At 42.4% G+C, this 19,327-nt stretch overlaps 1 protein-coding gene across 1 annotated transcript; it reads right to left on the bottom strand.

Annotated features, from left to right (window-relative positions):
• Window positions 1–1,084: 1,084 nt before the first annotated feature.
• DPE2 (disproportionating enzyme 2) lies at window positions 1,085–11,259 on the bottom strand. Its single transcript, XM_087373698.1, has 22 exons — window positions 10,753–11,259; window positions 9,298–9,439; window positions 8,601–8,656; window positions 8,036–8,163; window positions 7,648–7,774; window positions 7,259–7,455; window positions 6,940–7,018; window positions 6,779–6,817; window positions 5,684–5,803; window positions 5,457–5,558; window positions 5,078–5,161; window positions 4,680–4,922; window positions 4,458–4,583; window positions 4,280–4,354; window positions 4,041–4,112; window positions 3,383–3,505; window positions 3,020–3,117; window positions 2,636–2,795; window positions 2,413–2,511; window positions 2,111–2,308; window positions 1,905–1,998; window positions 1,085–1,784 (listed from the first exon to the last, which is right to left on the bottom strand). Exons 1-22 carry the CDS (start codon window positions 11,107–11,109, stop codon window positions 1,432–1,434), a joined length of 3,072 nt encoding a protein of 1,023 aa, XP_087229824.1. The 5' UTR covers window positions 11,110–11,259; the 3' UTR covers window positions 1,085–1,431.
• Between the last annotated feature and the right edge of the window lie 8,068 nt (window positions 11,260–19,327).

Here is a 19,327-nt window from a genome sequence, read left to right as displayed (position 1 = left end):
TACCCCACATTAATTAATTGTCCTTCCTATAGCATTTTTTACTTTTGTTGATATATGGGACATAGACCATCATGTACAAACTTTATCAATTACAACAAAGTTGTATTTAAAGTCTTAATTTGTATAGCTTGATTCACCTAGTCTTTTAAGTACAAAGAGGATACACATCATGCAATTTTCCTCTTTGATCCCCTTTGAGCAAGACATGAAGATGGTGCATATAATCCATAAGCATCATTGATATTGATTGGGCACCTTCATTAGATAATATACAAACACCAGCTAGGAAAAAGCATTATGCATTTGAATGAGTAGAGTGATTCTGCAAGGGAAGAATGTATGTAATTCATCAATCCTCTCCTTCTCTTAAGTTATAGTAGCTAATTTTGGCAATGCCAAATGGTAAGCCAATCTATCTTTTGGGCATTTTGAAAGACAACGACTATCCATGCTACAAACTAGCAAAGCACATAGCATCTAGTTTTCTTGAGCTCGAACTCTCAAATGAATCGGTAAAATATGCGGACACCATCGTAGAGGGACTTATACATGAGGTACCCCTGTGAAAAAAAGTAGCTGCACTCTTCCAAGCCCTCACATTGTCTGATGTCTACCAATTCTGCTGCGCGACCGGAAGGATCAAACAAAACACCTCCCTAACAATTCCGTGCACAACCAGATCTGCATTCCACTGATGATGACACTAGGTCCTCGATGTCGTAGGAGTCGAGAATCTCCTCCACTACTTGCGCATTCCAAACCTATGTCCATCAAAGCTTCACAAATTGCATGAGATGCTTTCTTGTCAGAAACCCCCTCACATCTTCATTCATGAAGGCTGTGAGTGATTAGATAAGGAAGGGAGACCCACAAACATACATTCCTCCATGACTAGCGAGAGTGCAACCTAGGGCAAGAGATTAGACGTGGACAAATTGCAAGAGAAGCTCAAAGGAATTTCGAAGCAATCGCAATAGCAAAGTGGGGACTGATGGAGTAGAAAGTGATAAAGAAGACAATTAAAATGGCTAAAGAAGGGCATCATGTCAAATTAAGTATATTATTTCTTAAGGCATTACCAGTCTTATTTCATAAGCCGTAACTATAACTTTCCCTTGATATTTTTTCTTTGGTACAATTTGGGCCAAGTACACATGCTCTATTGAGACAACCTTCAACCTGGCCCAGAGAATATTGTTGCATGCAGTACAATAGAGTCTCCAAGTGTGTCCTCATTCCAGGGTGGTAAGTCCTGCCTCCATTTGGTTGGCAGGAAAATGAATTTGGGTGTAACGTCATCCTCAATTCGCAAATCCTATCACAAAGTGTGCCCCAGAGTCATCCATGGAACGATGACAGCATAATAGTCTCTTTTACAAGAATTGCCTTGCATATTTTAGCTGTGGCCTAGATTAATACTCTTTTACTACCTTATATGGCTACAGAGTCCACACTTGCAGCATATCTGTCCCCAAAGAACTTTCTGTCCATGTAGGGACCACTTTTAGTATGTCCATTCCCCTTACTTAAACTGTCATGTATATGTTGTACATCAGTGTGTCCGTTTTCTTCAAATCCATTAGTTTTCAGAGTATCTCCTATCCAGGATTGGTCAGTATAGTGACTATTACCATTAGTCTGTACACTCACAATGGGTGTACCAGATGCATTCTTTGTGACAGAAGAGCAGGGTGGAATGGAGCGACCACTAGTCTCTACCAATTCCCTGAGTAGGTTTTTGAGCTCACTGTCCTTAAGAAGACATTCCAACGACACATGCAATCCTGTTCAATGCCACCACCAATGCCCATTGTCAGAAACAATAAATCCCATTAATCCAAACCAATGCCTTAGCTCAACCTAATTCCTTTTAGAACATATGAACCTAAGTACAAGTCGCTTACTGAATCGCCAGTAGTGTCTAGGATTAGTTGGATCATTAATAGTCTCTTCTTTTGCGGGGCACTCTGCATACACTCCTTTAAGTGCCAGGATGTCCTGAAGAACATATATTCATTTACACAACAGTGAACAAATTTTCAACAGTAATCCATACCATCATCAATCTAATTCCTCACTAAGTCCCTACCTGGCAAAGTGGAAGAGTTACCTGCAATGGAAAGATTGCCCACATTGAAGGGGCTTCCAGGTGTTGCTGAATAACAGCATAAACAACTGTTGGAGCACAGGCAGCAGGAGGTTTACAACCAAAACCGAGTATATCCCTGAAAAGTCTCTCCCTCCGGCCTTCATCTTCCTCCCACCACGCCCGTAGTGTGGAACTGTCATGACAAGAAGGTGCACAAACCTGCCGGCATCCAGCTTTTAATAATAATGGAAATTGATGAATACAATCATTTAGCTTCATTATTGAATTATTGAATTATTTTTTGACTTAGTGCAGTAACAAACCGTAGAATATTCATAATTAGCAGGGATGCCAAACTCAAGACCAGGTGTACTTGGCATCCGTTGAATCCTCAGGCCAATCAGACCTAGCTCTTGTAGAACCTGGAATGCAGCCAAAGACGCTCATCGCATATTGCAAAAAAGTAATAACTGAATCCAGTGTAACATTTAAAAAATGGTATAAATGATGCAAATCAAACATTAGATCTATATAGTTGTGACTTACAGGCTGTACACATGCAGGAATCAGGCCCAGATCCTCCCCGCAAGCAAGCATGTCCGATGAATTTAGTAAAACCGGAAGGGTCTTCAATGCATTTTCACGCCACATTCCTTCTTGTCTTTGAAAGTAGTAATCATGATAGAGACGTCGTAGCACATGCTTGCTGCAGTACGTCAATATGTCATCATATAAAGATCAAATTTTAAATATGCAATGTGATTCAAGAGAAATTAAATTCCTCATGAGGTAACAGTGCACAGAAATGGAACTATTTTAAAATAGATTCAAATCCACAGAACATCGTCCACATGAGTTACATATGTATTTCCTTGATGGAAAGACCAAATGTATGGATGCATAAGAATTGATCCATGCTCACTGGCTTACCTGTCATCACCCAACTCATTGAAACAGGCAGTTTGTTCGAGGTTGAATCGTGGATAGAATTTCCTCGGATCTTCTGGGTCTCGTAGGAGGACTACTTCCTGGCATTATTGACCCAGACGTAGTTTAGATTTTATTAAATGCCCCTGATCAAATCACTTCACAAATGAGGCATCAAGCAGAAACCAGCAATGCATGCTCAGAAACAATTGATTGTAAAAAAATCAAGTACTGCTCTACAATACACAACAGTATTCTAGATGTTAAGCATGCAAAAGTAACCTACAGACCAACAGACAGTACCATACCAGACAACTGGAGAACAATCACTTCTGAGACATATTAACAGATGTACAGTTGTGGAACCTGGATAAGATCAATAAGCTTCAGCTTGATGTCTTTCACTTCCCCAACCAAGCTATCAGCAGACTCTATGCTCGATTCCAAGTGCTTAACTATCTTTTTCTCTGTGTTATACTCTTCTTTGAACTGCACACACTCAAATTTATCAACAAAAATTTTTCCAACTCCGTTCTCAAAAGAAAAAATCTCAGTTTGACTTTTAGTAAATCTTATCTTGCATAATCTCCTAAACATCCCCAATTAGGTATCTATTCGTTTACCATTCGTCCATACTTTTTATCTATTCTGGCATATCATTCATCCATTCTTTTAACAAAAGATAGTTGAGAATTCTCAACATTTAAAATTTCATGAGGTCATACAGCTTGAGAAAGTAATTGAAGGCAATAGATTACACGAATCCTGTTGACCGGTGTACTCTACCAGCTCACAAAACTATAATTTGCTCGATGTCATAATATCCATTGAATAGTTTAGCCAAACAAGTAACACACCTCCACTTGACCTATCCTCATGGGCATAGTACTTCAAAATCCACATTTTGTACAATGCACATATGTTCACACAGTTTCACAGAAGGTCCCAGTATAATTGAACAGAGAAATTAAAATGTTAACATGATTAAAACATGAAGTAAAACGAATGGCTCGGACATGTTTACCTCATAGCATAAATGTTCATATTCATTGAAGAACCTTGAAGCCACGTCAGCCCACCTTTCACCAAACCTCTCCTGATAATGATGCCAGTAAAACCTTTAGAACACCCACATTGTAAATACAAAACAGTAAGAAGAACAACTGGGTCAAAATAGGCATTTGGGCTTCACATAAAAAACTCGCCCCAGGAAAAATGGTGAAGTCCTCAGCAAACCAATACAAAAACACTCTTAAGGCATACCTGTAGAATATGGCAACGGATATAAGGCTTGCTTAATCTGTTGAAGTCCCAGATTCCTTCATGCTCCAACTCCTCCTGCAATCATATACTCTTTTCAATAAATTGTGGGACAAAAAAGGAGAGAGTTTTTATCATTGCTTTCTTCAGCAGGTAAAACAAAAAATGATTGAAAACAAACCTGACTCAATGGGATAGAAGGCCTGAATTTCCCCATAAGACCAGTAACAGCATGATCTGGCAGTTCCCAGATTCTAAAGAAGCCCAATACATGATCAATCCTATAAGCAGTAAAATATTTGGCCATCTGCAAAACATAAACATGAAGCCATTCACAATGACAATGGTACCTTCAAACCTCACAGGTATAGATAGATATTTACAGAAGGAATAAAAAGAGGACCTGTGTTAACCGTGCTCTCCACCAGCCATAATTGTCTTTAGACATTTCCTCCCAGTTGTACGTTGGGAAACCCCAATTCTGCCCATTCTTGTCAAAGTAATCAGGTGGTGCTCCAGTGGATGCATTCATCCGAAAGAGTGTAGGGTAAACCCAGGTATCAACGCTATGACGATCAACCCCAATAGGGAGATCTCCTTTCAGCACTACTTTGTTTGTCCTCGCATACTCAGCTGCCTCAGAAAGCTGCAAACACACAATGTAATATAACGTATTTCCCCGTCCAAGGATAGATCCAACTTCCAGACCAAAAAACTTGTGTCAGACTGGCTAATCTTGGTACTTCTAGCATGGGTAGAAAACAAAGACGAGAGAAATAAAGGCATGATCAATGATCTTACCTGTAGGTGCAGGTGATATTGTAAGTAATAGTTGAATGCAATTGTGCCAAAATGCTCATTGTTTGAAGCAACCAGCTTCTCCAACTACATATAAAGATCCAATTCTTTTGAGTCCATAACACCACATGAAAATAAAATCCTTTTTTTGCAAGAAGAATATCATATCTAACATTGAACAAAGAAAACGATCCAGATATGTATACAAGGGATGAATTAACACTAAAACTGGAAGGTAAGAAAATAACAGAATACGAGTGAATCAGCACAATACATGAAAATATAACTTTAAATATAATCCCCGTTTCCTGATTCTACAGCAATAATCCAAATATTTATTCATCCATACAAGAACCCTTGCAGTTCCAGCACAAGATGTTACCTTCTCCTGTGAAAATGTGGAGTATACTCCCCACTGTGTGTGGTCAGACGTACCGAAAAGATCCCTTAAGAAGCAAAAAGCTGCATAGGGTTTCAGCCACTCCTGTACACAAAAGAGAGAACTGACAATAACTTCAAGTGATTCCAGACCATGACAGCTATATGAAAAACTTCAAAATTGGGCTACAACTTCAACAGCATTGTCTTCCAGTCTTAGAATATCCATACCTGATTTTCCTGGAAAAAGTTTTGGTACGCAATAGATGCAAGCACTTTATCCTTCTCCAAGTGAAAAACATTCTTTGCTATGGAAAGTTTTGTTGCCATAGTGGCATCATAATCCACTTGCTGCATCCCAAAAAGACTCTAATAAGTTCCTATGACCTTTACCACAATTTGTCAGATTGAACAAAATCATAAAAACAAATTTTTTGCCGAAGCTGCTTACTGACTAAAAAGAGTTGGTAATAATAAAAGCACAACAAGAATGTCAGCAAGTCTGAAAGCTGAGTATGTTACTCTATTCAAGTGGTTGTTTAAATGCTCAGCCATTTCATCATCAAGAGCCAAAAAGAAAGAACTGATTTGTCCAAGAGAAAAATGATCTGAAGCCCCTTCCTCCTATGGATTTTTTTGGATTCCATATTCATTTCTTGGAAAACCTTACATCTCTGGGATACTCTGATACCTCTTCTTCAAATGCGAGGGGTTTGTCTAGAGACATCCTAAGGATCCCTACGCATTTGCATTTGCATTCTCCTTCTTTCCTCCTTCAACTTTGTGCTTCTTCCGGATCACCCTACATAGGTGCTCCTTAAAATTTTTGCAGAAACTGTACCCTCTCAGTCAGAGTATCACAAGTAAAATGGGGAGCGAGGATGGGGTCTTCATAAGTTCCCATTTAGTTTTTAATTTGTTGAAAGATAAAGGGTGATCTACAAATACAATTGTGGTAAAGACAAGTGTCCCTATTCTCCTCTTTCTTTGTCCCAAAAGAATGAGAACTCCTCCAACCTTGCAACCCATCCTCTCCCTCTCCTCGTCCGCCCCCCTCCTCCTCCTCCGTTCTCCTCCGCCCTCCTCCTCCCTCCTCCTCCTCCCTCCTCCTACTACTGCTCCTCCTTCTCCTTCCCTCCTCCCTTCTCCTCTCTCTGCTCCCCCCCCATGCTCATACACGTTCTTCCTCTCCCACTCCTATGCTCCCCCTAAACCCTTAGTCCCTCAACCCTTGACCTCCATGATCTATGAGGGAGATGAGTTCTCCACCCATGCATCCATCATGAGTGAAATAAAAGCACTCTCCACATCGACGCCCGAACCCACCTTCAAATCAAGTTTGTCTTTTGCTCTATCAATTTCCTCCTGCAAAAAAATATTGCAATGGAAGAGTTTAGATAACCCTTAACTTCAACTTTACATGAATTCGATTACAAAATACACACATGAATGAATGATAAATGACTCATAACAGAAAGAAATCTAACCTTAATGGATAAAGGCAAACTGTCTGAAAGTCGTTGAAGGCGTAGATATAGAGGATGCAATGCGAAAACTGACAATGAGCTGTCACCCACATGCAGCACGACAATGAAAACTAGCAAAGGAATAAAGACTTCTTGAGATGTACGTTTGTATAGAAATGCAGGCTATATGCCACAATAACTTTCAGCAAAGCCTTGATGAAAAAGGATTTGTGAACTCCAGAATGACTTTGATGAAATACTGAACGATCATGTGATCACATCCTTAACAACAGGATGACCAACTTTCACAGCTAACCCAGCTTTCATCATAGTCAATTACCTGTATGGGTAAGAGTCCCACCACATCCCATTCACAGAAGTGTCGTTGACAGGTAGTAATTGAATCAGGTGCAACCCTGATTCAACGGCAAAGTCAACTAATAGTTTTAGATCCAAAAATTCACCAGCACCAACATCATCCTTGGATCTAATGGAAAATACAGGTACAGCAAGACCAGCACCCCTCCAGGGATTCACCTGTGGTGAGAATTCGGATCAGTTGTCATATGGTCAAATGGTAAACCACCGAAAAGCAAGAGCAACTGAGAATCCAAAATGACTCTTGTCAAAATGATGGGCTTGCCCACATCGTAACTCTTGTCAAAACAATGGGCTTGCCCACGTCGTAACTCTTGAAAACTAGAGCAGCACATTGGGTACAACAGTTACCTTGAAATATCCGTCGGAGATGATAATCATTGCAGGCTGTTTTTTGCTGGACCCATCAAAGTATAATTCTCTGTCTGGTCCACTCTCAGGAATCACCTCAGCTTGATCCTTTACAATGTACTTATATGTACACTATCATTAAGGACAGCAAATCCCATCCTTAAACATGAAGCAGAAGACCTAGTGCTTTTTAAAAATCAGTTTTAACAATAGATGCAAGATTTTTTACCAGCTCTTCCAACCCAGAGGCTGGCAAACACAAACCGGCATAAAACTACACACCTCCAATGATCTTGCGAGCAGTAAGAGGCATTCTAGTCAGCCTGGAAAACCCCTAAAACAGAAACTACCAGCACTTGTATCAAGGAATGAAAAAGTGCAAGGATATCTTAAGGGAAATTCACTTCTTTTCAGGGCACACTCTCCCTGCCAACAAGAGCCTCCCACAGCTGTCAACCTCAATGCTTTTCCGAGGTCCCATTTTCCTAACGCTGCTGCTACACCAGTCAAATGGACCTGCAAAGGTCTTAAACGTATTAGAGAAATTGCTCGAATAAAATCTCAACTGGAACAATGCAGCTTCCTCCAAAATGTTCATTTACAATTTTCAACAAATGCCATTCAATCTTAGAAAAAGGGCTCGATAACACTGAGAAAAACAGTACAAATCCGCTTCTTGTTTTCAATACAGAGTACCAGCAGACAAAGAGTACCAACAGAAAAAATATTGTTTCGGTAATTATGAGCCCAGCAATCCCTCATATTATACACATATTTTTGTATGATATACATGCTGGGACCAAAAGCGAGTATACAAGAAGAAAAGCTTCAATAATCCATCCGACAATATTCAGATCTTATATCCAGATAGCTTTTGTTCTGAATCTATATAGCTCACAAGACATGAAAAGATGGGCGAGTGAAAAGAAGCATGAGAGTAACCAATCACTTACTGATTGACCACTTTGTAGCCGTGGGCAACTGATTTTAAATTGAACCAGTACAGAATCTGTCACAAAGCAGAAAATACATGAGCCTTTCACTATTCAAGGGCATATACACGTATCAAATAACAATCAAAACAACATTGACATGACACCCAAGCAATTAATCCACTGCAGCAGCATCTAGCAGAGGCCATTGGCCCAAAACTGTCAGAACGAGCTGCAGAAATCTGGCAAAAAAAGCTTGGTTTAAGCAAATGGCATCTAGCAGAAGCCCTTCACAGCAATCAATCAGCCTGATCAAGTGCTAAAGGCAATGCAAAAAAACATGTTCTCCTAAAAAAAGTTAACTACCACCTTTAAAAGGAAACTCAGTGAAAGGAAAGGCAAGGGGCTTTATTCTACAACAGCATGAAGTTCACACAAAAATAACGAAGAGGTCACACCTACGGTGAAAATATTTTCCAAACTGAATCATGAGGAAAGGGTGCCTGCGTTTTTCATTGCGTGGACATTCACAAAAATAACGAAGAGGTCACACCTACGGTGGAAATATTTTCCAAACTGAACCATGAGGAAAGGGTGCCTGCGTTTTTCATTGCGTGGACATTCACAAAAAGGCTCTGCCTCCAGGTAGAAGGTTTATAAAAAAGAAGTCTGGACAATCAACAAGAGAACAAATGCTTAAAAACTCCAAGTCTCTTACCTTGTAAGTTGAGAGTACAAGGCATAACAGGAACCATGTCTTTCTGTGGCATTTCCATGTCATGTTCATCAGCTCCATTATGATGAAAGATAGCATTTCGAAAGGCACTCTTTGAAAGAAAACTTTCTGGAGATGAAGCATCCTGCATGCAGTTCAAACCGTCAATAACCAAATCCATCTGCAAATCCCACTCTGCAAAAGCATACCTACGTTCTCCTAAAAGAATTAAGGCAAGGCAAGACAACAATACAGACTCAAAGAATACTCCATCAAAAGGGTTATCTTATGCCAAAAGGCATCCTTCACTAGATCAACCAGGCTGCATCAGCCCTTGCTAAGCTGCTATATGGAACGTTCAAGCAGGCTGCATCAGCCCTTGCTAAGCTAACATATGGAAAACTTTCTTGACAGCATAGGGACATCTTAAATCGATGACTAACGGCACTCCAGGACAGTAAGAAGCGTTATCGTAAGTAAAGTTTGGACCAATCACACGCTCCATTTGACGACAAAAAATAATGATAAAGAAGAAAAACCCAAGGAAAAGATGGACGACATAATATATAGCAGACCTTATTCCCGGCAACGATTGGCAAATTTCTGAGAGGGAATTATGTCAACAGTGAAAGCGAAGGAAGACGCTTCAAACAAAACTACAAAGTGGAATACGTGCTCCTTTTCTTAGTCCCCCTCTCATCTAATTTCCAACTTTTTCAATCTTGCGGTTATTCTAGTAAATCCAAAATCTTCCGTTCAGAAGCATTTTCGAATACAACGCGCTGTAAATTTCAATTCGCTGAATGCTAGAATTGGATTGTTGGAATCTAGTCTCTACTGGGAATAACCTGTACGCAGTCGCCCCGCCCCCCCACCCCCCGGATCTTTAACACAAACAACTGATTGGAAATCAAGCATCAACTTCACCAAAGTAGTTGCGAACTAAAACATATTAGTGCAGCGCAAAATGGTAGAACCGACCAAAACACACAAACGGTTGAAAGCGGTCAAGACTAATGGAATTTCCTCGAAAGTCGATCTATTTAATTCTCGAAGCTGAAGTAATTGCCAAAGAGATCTGTTGGATTCAATGACTGCCACAGTTACGGGTTTACCTTCGCAGGGGGCCGTTCGTTGCATATCCTCCCTTACAACCTGAACGACCTCGCATGTTTTTGCCGTCTCGACGTTATAATATCTAAGGATTACGAATCAGCCTGCTGATTCTCTACTGCATGACATAATTTTTTTCGCGTGCATACACCTCAAAGGAAAGTTCATGCGAGGACCGTGAATTCCATTAGAATGAACAACGACCAGAGACCGCACCGCAGACATTAATTCCTAGATCTACATCCTTCAGCGCAGTGCTTCGCATATTCCGCGGGACCCCCCCCCCCAAAAAAAAAAAAAAAAAATTCTCGAATCGAGAATAAGAACTCGCAAGTTGAAATGTACCTGCCACAAATCATTGATCTCCACGGACGCGCCGTCGGGAAGATCTTCCCGCAGAACGAAGGAACGCGGACTACCGGACTCCCGCCGGACGACGTCGAGCTTCTCGTCGACGACGCAATAGCTGTAATCGGTCTGGAAGCCGGGGGAGACAGGGAGCACGGCGGTCCAGTAGAGCTCCTGGCCGTGGTGGTGAGGCGACAAGGGGAGGGAGCGGGCGAGGTCCCATTCACCGAGGGAGGGGTGGGAGCCGAGGAGGGCGAGGCGATGGCCCCAATGGGTGAAGTAGGGGATACGGAGGAGGAGAGAGAAGCGTTTGAGGCGGAGGAAGGGGGAGGAGGAGGGGTAGGAGGAGGCCATAGATGGAAGGAAAGGGGGGGAGATCGGGAGAGTGAGGCTATGGAGAAGAGATGGCTATGGCGAAGCTTTGGCTATGGCTATGGCGATGGCGAAGCTCAGAAAATGGAGAAGACGGAGAGGAAGGGGAAGAGGGGGCAGAGGAAGACGAAGGTGGCGAAGAAAGAAAGATTTGCGAGTAGAATTGGTTAGCCATTTATAGGCCAATTTTAGCGGTCCCTGCTAAATTAAAGAACGGATCTGACCCCCTCTCCCTTGGTCGATCCCTGGTTTGAGTACGACGCCCCCCGCGAGAAACACGACGCCCCTTCGTTATAACCACCGCTACATTTGGACCCTTCGCCCCCTCCTAATAACCGGGGACCCTTTTTGGTAAACGGGTCCCTTTTCCCCGGTGAAATGCCTTTGCTCGCGAACTTTTTAACCGTTTCTCCACTGGCATTCGCCGGTCGTCCTACGGGCTGCAGCCCGTCGCCCCCCCTTGCCGCTCGTGCCGCCCACGTGTCACGCCAGCAAACCCCCCACAGCAACGACCTACCACCTACGCTCAATATATATATATATATAAACGTGCCTTGCCGGTGGGTCTCTGGCCAGGTGGCACGCGGAGAGAGCGCCGGGAGTGTCCAGCTGTCGATCTCACGCGTGCCTCGGCCTCCACGCTGGCGGCGGGTTTTTTTTTGTTTTTATTTTAAAATTAAACTTATTAAATGCTTTGTGGATAAGGACTGCCCCCACATGTGTGCAAATGCCCTCTTCAAGGCCTTGAAGAAACGTGCTTCGCCCCTCCTACAAAAAGCAATAATTCTTTTTTATTTTTTATTTTTTTCCCTCACCGGCCGTTTACAACCTGCTGACTCAGCTAGCTACCTGGTGTATATAATTGTCCGGTGCCCTTTCCACGCCACGATAACCTTCTGCGGGCCCCGCTCTGCTCCACATCATCCATCGCCCCTCAGAATATCCGCGCTCACTTCGCTTCCCCCGCCGCGCCACGTAGCGCCAGCCTGGCCCCCCACTTCTTTTGTTTTGTCAAAAGGGCCGCGAAAAGGACGGCTTGCGTGCATTCGCATGCCACGTCGGACGCGCTTTAGCAAAGATCCGGGGCCCTGCCAGCGAATGATGCATGGTACAAGTGGAGCGCTATAGGACAAGGTGGCAATCAAGGTTTCCTCTCTATACGTTACACGTGGATGTCCCTCCCAACCATCCATTTGGGGAGTCCCTTTAACACACAACACACCATCCTCTCGAATTTCTTTGAGCCGTGTTTGTTTTGTACCTCCACATCCAACAAAACCTTTCCCCTCCTTGGGCCCCGCCCCCTCCACTTTCTCTTTATGTTATATGTTAAAATATCACTATGCCGTACCTCAATCATCTGAAAAGTGGAGAGATTTTCTCATTTCTCTCTTTCCTTGCCCACATAAACTAACCACTAGAAAAGACTTGCAATTACAACCTAACGTTATTTAACTAGATTATAAAGTGGATCACTATCTCACTTGAGGGCACCACATACTTTAACACGAAATCAAAACATGCAACTCACAATTCCCCATGACGGTTCTAAAAGGTGCAAGTTGAATATATCAGTAGGAAAGTAAAGCCTTACATACTCTTTTTGCCATCCTTCCACTATCCAATCATTTTTCACGTAAAACTATGCTATCTCCCAAGAATCCCATAAAGTCAAAAAACTATTACTTGGTCAAGAGGGATGGAGGATGGTTTTTGTTGATACTTTTGTAAGGTCTCCAAGTAGAATTGTTAGCATATCCTTTGCCAAGCCAACACCACCCATCTTTTAGGAGGCTCTTCTATGGAGTATACATGAAGAAGAGAGGCTCTTGAAAGAAGTCTACACAAACAAGAGACATGCCAACCATAAATGCAAGCTAGAAATAGTTACAACATCATGAAATATCATAAACTAGAGCAACCCTCAGAGGGTTTCTTGGATCGGATGTATGATCGGAAGTGATACCATGAATTTTACAAGGATGAGATTCTATAAAATTCCATCTTGATCTTGTATCTCTCCCCTAGTGATGGGAACCCATTCTTAATGTCACCCACCCACTCCAATCAACGATGTCGCCCCCTATCCACCCCTTCCATATAATATGTGGCCACCAATCTATCATTCAATCCTCAGTAAGGAGAATCATCATGAAACTGTGCCAACTTTATTGCACATGGCATGATGTTCTTTTCTTTAACCAAGCTAATCATATCTAGCCCTTTGAGAAAGCATCAACAGAACTAACTTTTTACATTTACCCAGATTGTGGGATATACATATGTACTTACAACCTTTCAACACAAAAGTTGTTTTTTATTGTAGCTTCTTTCAACTCCAAATAAAGTATCAAGATTCAATCGCATGATGTGTACCCTCTTTATACTTCAAAGACTTGATGAGTCAAGTTGTAAAAATTAAAACTTTCAAATACAACTTTGTGTCAACTGATACACTTTGTACATGATGAAGTCTATGTGCCATTTGATTGGCCCATCCTTGCTTCTCATTTTGGTTGGCCATCCATTAAATGGATGTGAAAAAGGAATTCTTGAATGTTATTAGGATGAAGAGATATACATGACACATCATGAAGGGTATATTGTCAAAGAATAGGAAGATAGCGTTTGTGAATTTCACCAATCTTTATAAGGATGCACCATGGGCATGGAATCACAAGAGTCGTCATTTTCTTATAATGGGTCTTAAATTTTTATGCTCTATCACTTTACATTAAGAACACGATATAGTACATAGTTCTTGTTATGTGATATCTTGCCGACTTGATCATAGTAAGTCAAATGGAGAGCTCATCTCAAAAGTTAAGCAAAAACTCACTCCAAATTTAAGCAAAAACTCTTAGTATCCACTACTTTTTTGACATAAAAATATGAAGAATAAAAAATCTCATCTTGATGATATAAGGAAAATACATGCAAAATTTCTTGAAGCAATTTTATTTTCATGATTGTAAAGTTTTTCCAATTCCCATAGAACAAAATATCTGGCTCTCAACTTATGATAAATCTCATAATATGAATCCTATTCTATATAAAGCTAGAAGAGTTCGTAAAATGGGATTATGGTATAAAACATGATAGATTATTAGATCTCAGTTTATGAATATATCAACCACGCTTGGGATGGTCATTTGGATGAAAGGGATGCATAAGTGAAATTTCTTTAGTCTTGCTTTTGTAGCCTTGTGATGGCAAAGCACGAAACAACCAACTATAGCTTTATCATCTACAAAGTAAGGACGAACAAATTTGGCATGTGAAACAGTATAGTTTAGAAAACTTCTATTAGAAATTAAAAGTCCCTAATGATTTCCAACACCACTTTATTCATACAATAGGAACAATATCCAACTAGTAAAGAACAATAAGTATAATATGACCAATTTTTTGTGCCAAAACAAATCACATGGAGATACATTATCATTTTATTAGAAAAAAAGTTCTTAGTAAGTGAGATAGGTCTTGTCCATGTTCTGACCCAAGACAAGATAGCTACACCAAACCACTTTCCCTTAACAAATTTAGTATTTCTTACTATATCTTGGCATTTGCCAAAGTTGGCTACAACTTAAGAGAAGGAGAAGATTGCTCCTTTATGTACATTATTTCATTGCATAACCACTATGCTCATGCATGTAGTCATGCACAATCATTGTGCTTAGCTTGTATTGGTATATTATTTGCTAAAGGTGACTGATCAATGCTTATGGATTGTATGCACCTCCTCTTAAGTCCTTGCTCAAAAAGAAAATTGCATGATGTGTACCCTCCTTGTACTTGAAAGACTAGATCATTGAAAGTATAAAAATTTAAGGCTTTCAAAAACAACTTAGTGTATGTCCCATATATCAACAAAAAATAAAAAATGATATAGAAAGGATGATTTCTTAGTGAGAGGGACATTGAAAGAGGTAAAAAAAATGATGTTGAAAGAATAATTACTTAGTGAGGGGGATATTGAAAAAGGTAAACAATAATTAACTGAGAATTAACTTAAAGGGGAGGGCAGGGTGGGGGGGTGGGACGTAGAGGCATTCCTTCAATGACATTACATCGAGGACCTAATCCAGCAGGATTCACTTTTAATTTGATACCAACCACGTGCATGCAAGGAAAGGGGATTTTTTTAGTAGGCACGTATCATAAGAAGAAGGGTTCTTTTTTCTTTCTTTTTTTCCAAAGAAAAGAAAATTCTATTAATGCTTTAAAACACCATACAAATAGCTTCCGAAAGAAGCTGAGGATGGTAAGTACGCAATAAAACGAACTAGTTGCTAGCTAGAGGAAAGTCAACGAATCTCCCATGTCACTGCCTAGAGAGACTCTGAAACAGGAGCTAGCAACCAAGGTGGTGGTCCATACATCTAGAAAATACCCCTCACAGAAAGGGTGTAAAAGATTCATGTAAAATGCTCCTACCGCCTTTCAACGGTCGCTCTCGATCCTGGAGTACCGAGCGACCCAAATAATTCCTATGGCGAGCAGCCTGAAAAGATTCCTATGGCTTGCAAGGTGAAAATGATGTCCTACCAAGTGACAACTAGGATAGCCGCCAGAGTGACCAGCTGGCCTCCCATCTCGAGCCATCCAAATGTTCCAAGCAGTAATGCTAGACACTGTCTCCCAAACACTATCCTCTGGTGAAGGTGACGAGCATGATCCAGAAGGCGTCCATTCATCATAGATCTCAATCCGGGAAATGTGTTGCCCATGAATCCTATACATCGGTGAGATTGAGAAGGCATGTCCTCCCTCCGTGAGCCAGCCTACCATCCACCAAGTAAAGTCCCTTTATATCCAATGCATGATGGCCATGATTCTAAGGGAGGCCAGCTAGATCTTTTGTGTGACCTAGCATCACCAAAGACAATGGGAAATCATTTGCATAACTCCTTCCACGTAGCACTAGATGCATATGCCATCTACCCGCATCTGCTCTAGCCAGGGGCCAATGGGCAGACTACCATGCACCATCAACTACGAGATCTTGCGTGGCCACAAACCGGGGGGCTAGAAGCAGGAGGTAACCTCTCTTGGGACATCTTGCTCAATCCAGTGTCATTCCCTTGAGGGGGTCCATGATGCTATCTCGAGCTGTATAGCCGATGCCCAATAAAGAGACCCCCTCTACCTTGTTTGAGTGCCCTACTCGGGCTGGCCCGGACCACTCTCTCGGATCCCACTATATGTCACAACGAGGTCTGCCCACCCAAAGCAACAGGTGCCACACTGCTCGCTCCGAGTTTAATAAAATTATGGTGGGATCTATGAACCAAGTCTTGCCCAAGCAACCCACTATCCTAACTCTCTGCCACTCCAACCCCTCCAAGGCTGCCTTTGCCTCATCATCTGGATATGTCTCTAATGCAGTAAGCCTCCTAATCCAACCGTGGAGAATATCTGGTGACAAGACCTCAGAGACTCCCAAAAGAAACAAATCCTAAGAGGTGCACCTATCCGTGAAAACTGCCCTGACTAGTAGTGCGAGTTCTAGGGATCCGTAATCCCTGCCACTAGGAATCCAAGATCGTAGCATCAATCTCTGCCATCCAGATGCCTACCCCCTCAAGTGAGAGATGGCTTGCGTTCTAGCCTTTGACTCCTGGGGGAGGTACCTCCAAGCCTTGAAGGATCTGGCTAGACCACTATCCCACTGTGCCCATACAATGTGTGTCCACTAACCTAGCATGCATCCCTCTAAGTCCCAGACCTCTGGGTGCCATATGAGTGTCTCTCTCTCAAACTCTTCCTTGTAAGAACACCTGGCCCATATCAGGCCCTTTGCTAATCTCTACCATACTCTAAAACCCTCCTCATCAAAGGAGAGCCTTTTCCCCATCAAGGGAGCCTCAGAGAAGATCCACCTTTGACTCTTGAGACTGTTACCACTAACCTCATGTCCGGGGAGTGTTCCTGAGAAGCCCCCACTAGAGAAGAAGCCCCTAGGGTTCCATTCTTGGGGTGAGGCCTCGTACCACCAACTTACCCCTACTCTGCATCTCTGGACTAATAATGCCTAGTCTACCACATGCCCGTGGCATGATTACTCTCTGCCAAGCTACTCTAGCTCCCGTATTGTGTGTGCCAGCCAATCCTACCCATAGAAAATTATGCACCAAGTGTCTCAACTGCCCCATTCAACCCCGGTGGAAACACCAGCAAATGCAATGTACCAGCCATGTCAAGTAGGGCTTGCTTTACCACCAATGCTCTACCGGCTAGGGAGAGTTTGGTCGAGCTCCAGTACAAGATCTTGTGCCGAGCTTTCTTAAAAACTACAAAACTGTTGCTCTGCCTAGATATCAATGCCAACCTAGCTTCCTAAGTATCTCGTTGTTTGTCCTCTCAAGATCTAGCAAAAGCCAAAATCAGTCCCCAATCTGAGACCTCTTGGACCACCTTTACGCTTGTGAAATAGATTTTGTCTGATTGATGCAAGCTCCGAAAGCCTCGCAATAGATAGCTAGGGCCCCTCTGACCCTCCCTAGACTAGATGCTAAACCCTCCTATTACAAGGTTATATCATTTGCAAACTTGAAGTGTATATGCTCCTCCTCCTGTCAGATTAGGAGCCTCATCCCTATGAGGCTTGATGCTTGCAAGCGCAAAAAGTAAGCTAATGTCTCTGCTATGAAAAGAAAGAGGTAGGGGGCAAGAGGGCAGCTCTAACTCACGAATGAGAAAGAGAAAAGGCATCTCATGTGTGTCCCCCAATGATCATCTGGCTAGAGATTCCTGCATAAAGGGCAGAGACCCCTATGATCCATCTCTCTGAGAAGCCAAGTCTCTACATGGTGACATCCAAAAAGGACTACTTTACTCCATCATACACTTTCTAAAAATCCAAGAGGAGGATGGCTAGAGGTTGCGACTCCTCCCTAGCCCAGTCCACTGCCTCCTAGAGGGTGAACATGTTGTTTATGATGCTACATTCGTAAACAAAACCTGTCTGCGTGTCATGGATGATATCTGCTAAGTGGAGTCTCTACCGCAGGCTTAGAACCTTGGCTAAGACCTTGTAAGCCATGTCAAGTAGCCTGATCAGTCTTCACTAGAAAATATATGATCCATCCCCTCCCTTCGCAATCAGGTAGATCCAACCTTTGTTCAAAGACTGTGGAAGGGAGCCTGAATTGAAGATCTCATGGTAGGCTCTACTAACCGGAGTGGAGAAAAGATTTTCTCCTAGAAGCACCTAAAGAAGCTCGAGGTTAGAGCATCCTCCCTAGGGCACTTCTGTGACAAAAGGGCTTGCAAGGCCTCCCAAAGCTCCTCATCTATGAAAGGCGCCTCTAGCTGCTTGCTCAAGCTCTGCATGACTACTGTAGGAGCCTGCTCCCACACTACCTCACGAGCTAAGAGAGTCATAGGATAATCCTCCTCCAACTAAAACAATTGTCAATAGAAATCTGTGGTCAGCTCCAAGATCTCTTGTGGGTCTGTGTGCATCTATCCATGCAAGTCTTGAAGTCGCTAGAGCTAGGTCCCTATAGACCGTGGCCCTATATTCTGTAAGAATTGCTTGGTCATCCTGTCCCCCTGTTGGACCCATCTGGCCCAAGAAAAGTGGTACAAGAACTCAACTCTATGGACCTCCATATCATGTAGCTCCAACCATGTGCAATCCAAGCAGTCCTTGAGCCACTAGGAACCTAGATCCTACTCCCTGAGTCTCTCTATGGATGCTAGATCATGAAGAAGAGCTCTCTCCCACTCCTAAAGAGCATGTATCCATCTAAGGGCCTAGGATTGGAGCTCTTGGCTACTTCACTAAATCGCCTCTACCACCCACGTAGCCTATCCCTCTCTAGGTCCCCCTTTTGGTTGCCTCCAAAACTCCGCTATACCCTACTGCACCTCCACACCGTGTAGGAGATTGTTTGGTATGCAGATACCCTTTTGCGAGAGTCCATGGTGAGGATTCTCCAAATGAAGTACAATCAAAGAGTGATCCAACATCATGGTGTTTGCTAGAATCCCCATAGAGACGCCTCTAAGTAGTGCCTAGTCCCCTACATAGAATCTGTCAAGACATTCTAGTAGCCCATCATGCCTCTACTATCCGAAAGAAACCCATAGGCTATCGGGGGGTCTAGTAAACATTGGCACCCTCCATGGATCTCTGCCACTAATTGCAAAGACGAAATTGCTCCTAGGTGCTCCTCTCTGTAGCTAACAT

This window comes from Dipteris shenzhenensis, chromosome 1 (genome assembly GCF_047967505.1).
Source record: "Dipteris shenzhenensis isolate YYH24624 ecotype China chromosome 1, Dip_SZ_1.0, whole genome shotgun sequence".
Lineage (NCBI taxonomy): Eukaryota > Viridiplantae > Streptophyta > Polypodiopsida > Gleicheniales > Dipteridaceae > Dipteris > Dipteris shenzhenensis.
This window is presented reverse-complemented; position numbering and strand designations above follow the sequence as displayed.

Coding starts and splice junctions, on each gene's coding strand:
- DPE2 (XM_087373698.1), bottom strand. CDS start 11,109: ATGGCCTCCTCCTACCCCTCCTCCTCCCCCTTCCTCCGCCTCAAACGC. Junction 7,019..7,258: donor TGGGACTCTTACCCATACAG/GTAATTGACTAT, acceptor TGTGGGTGACAG/CTCATTGTCAGTTTTCGCAT. Junction 1,785..1,904: donor TAGACACTACTGGCGATTCA/GTAAGCGACTTG, acceptor GGCATTGAACAG/GATTGCATGTGTCGTTGGAA.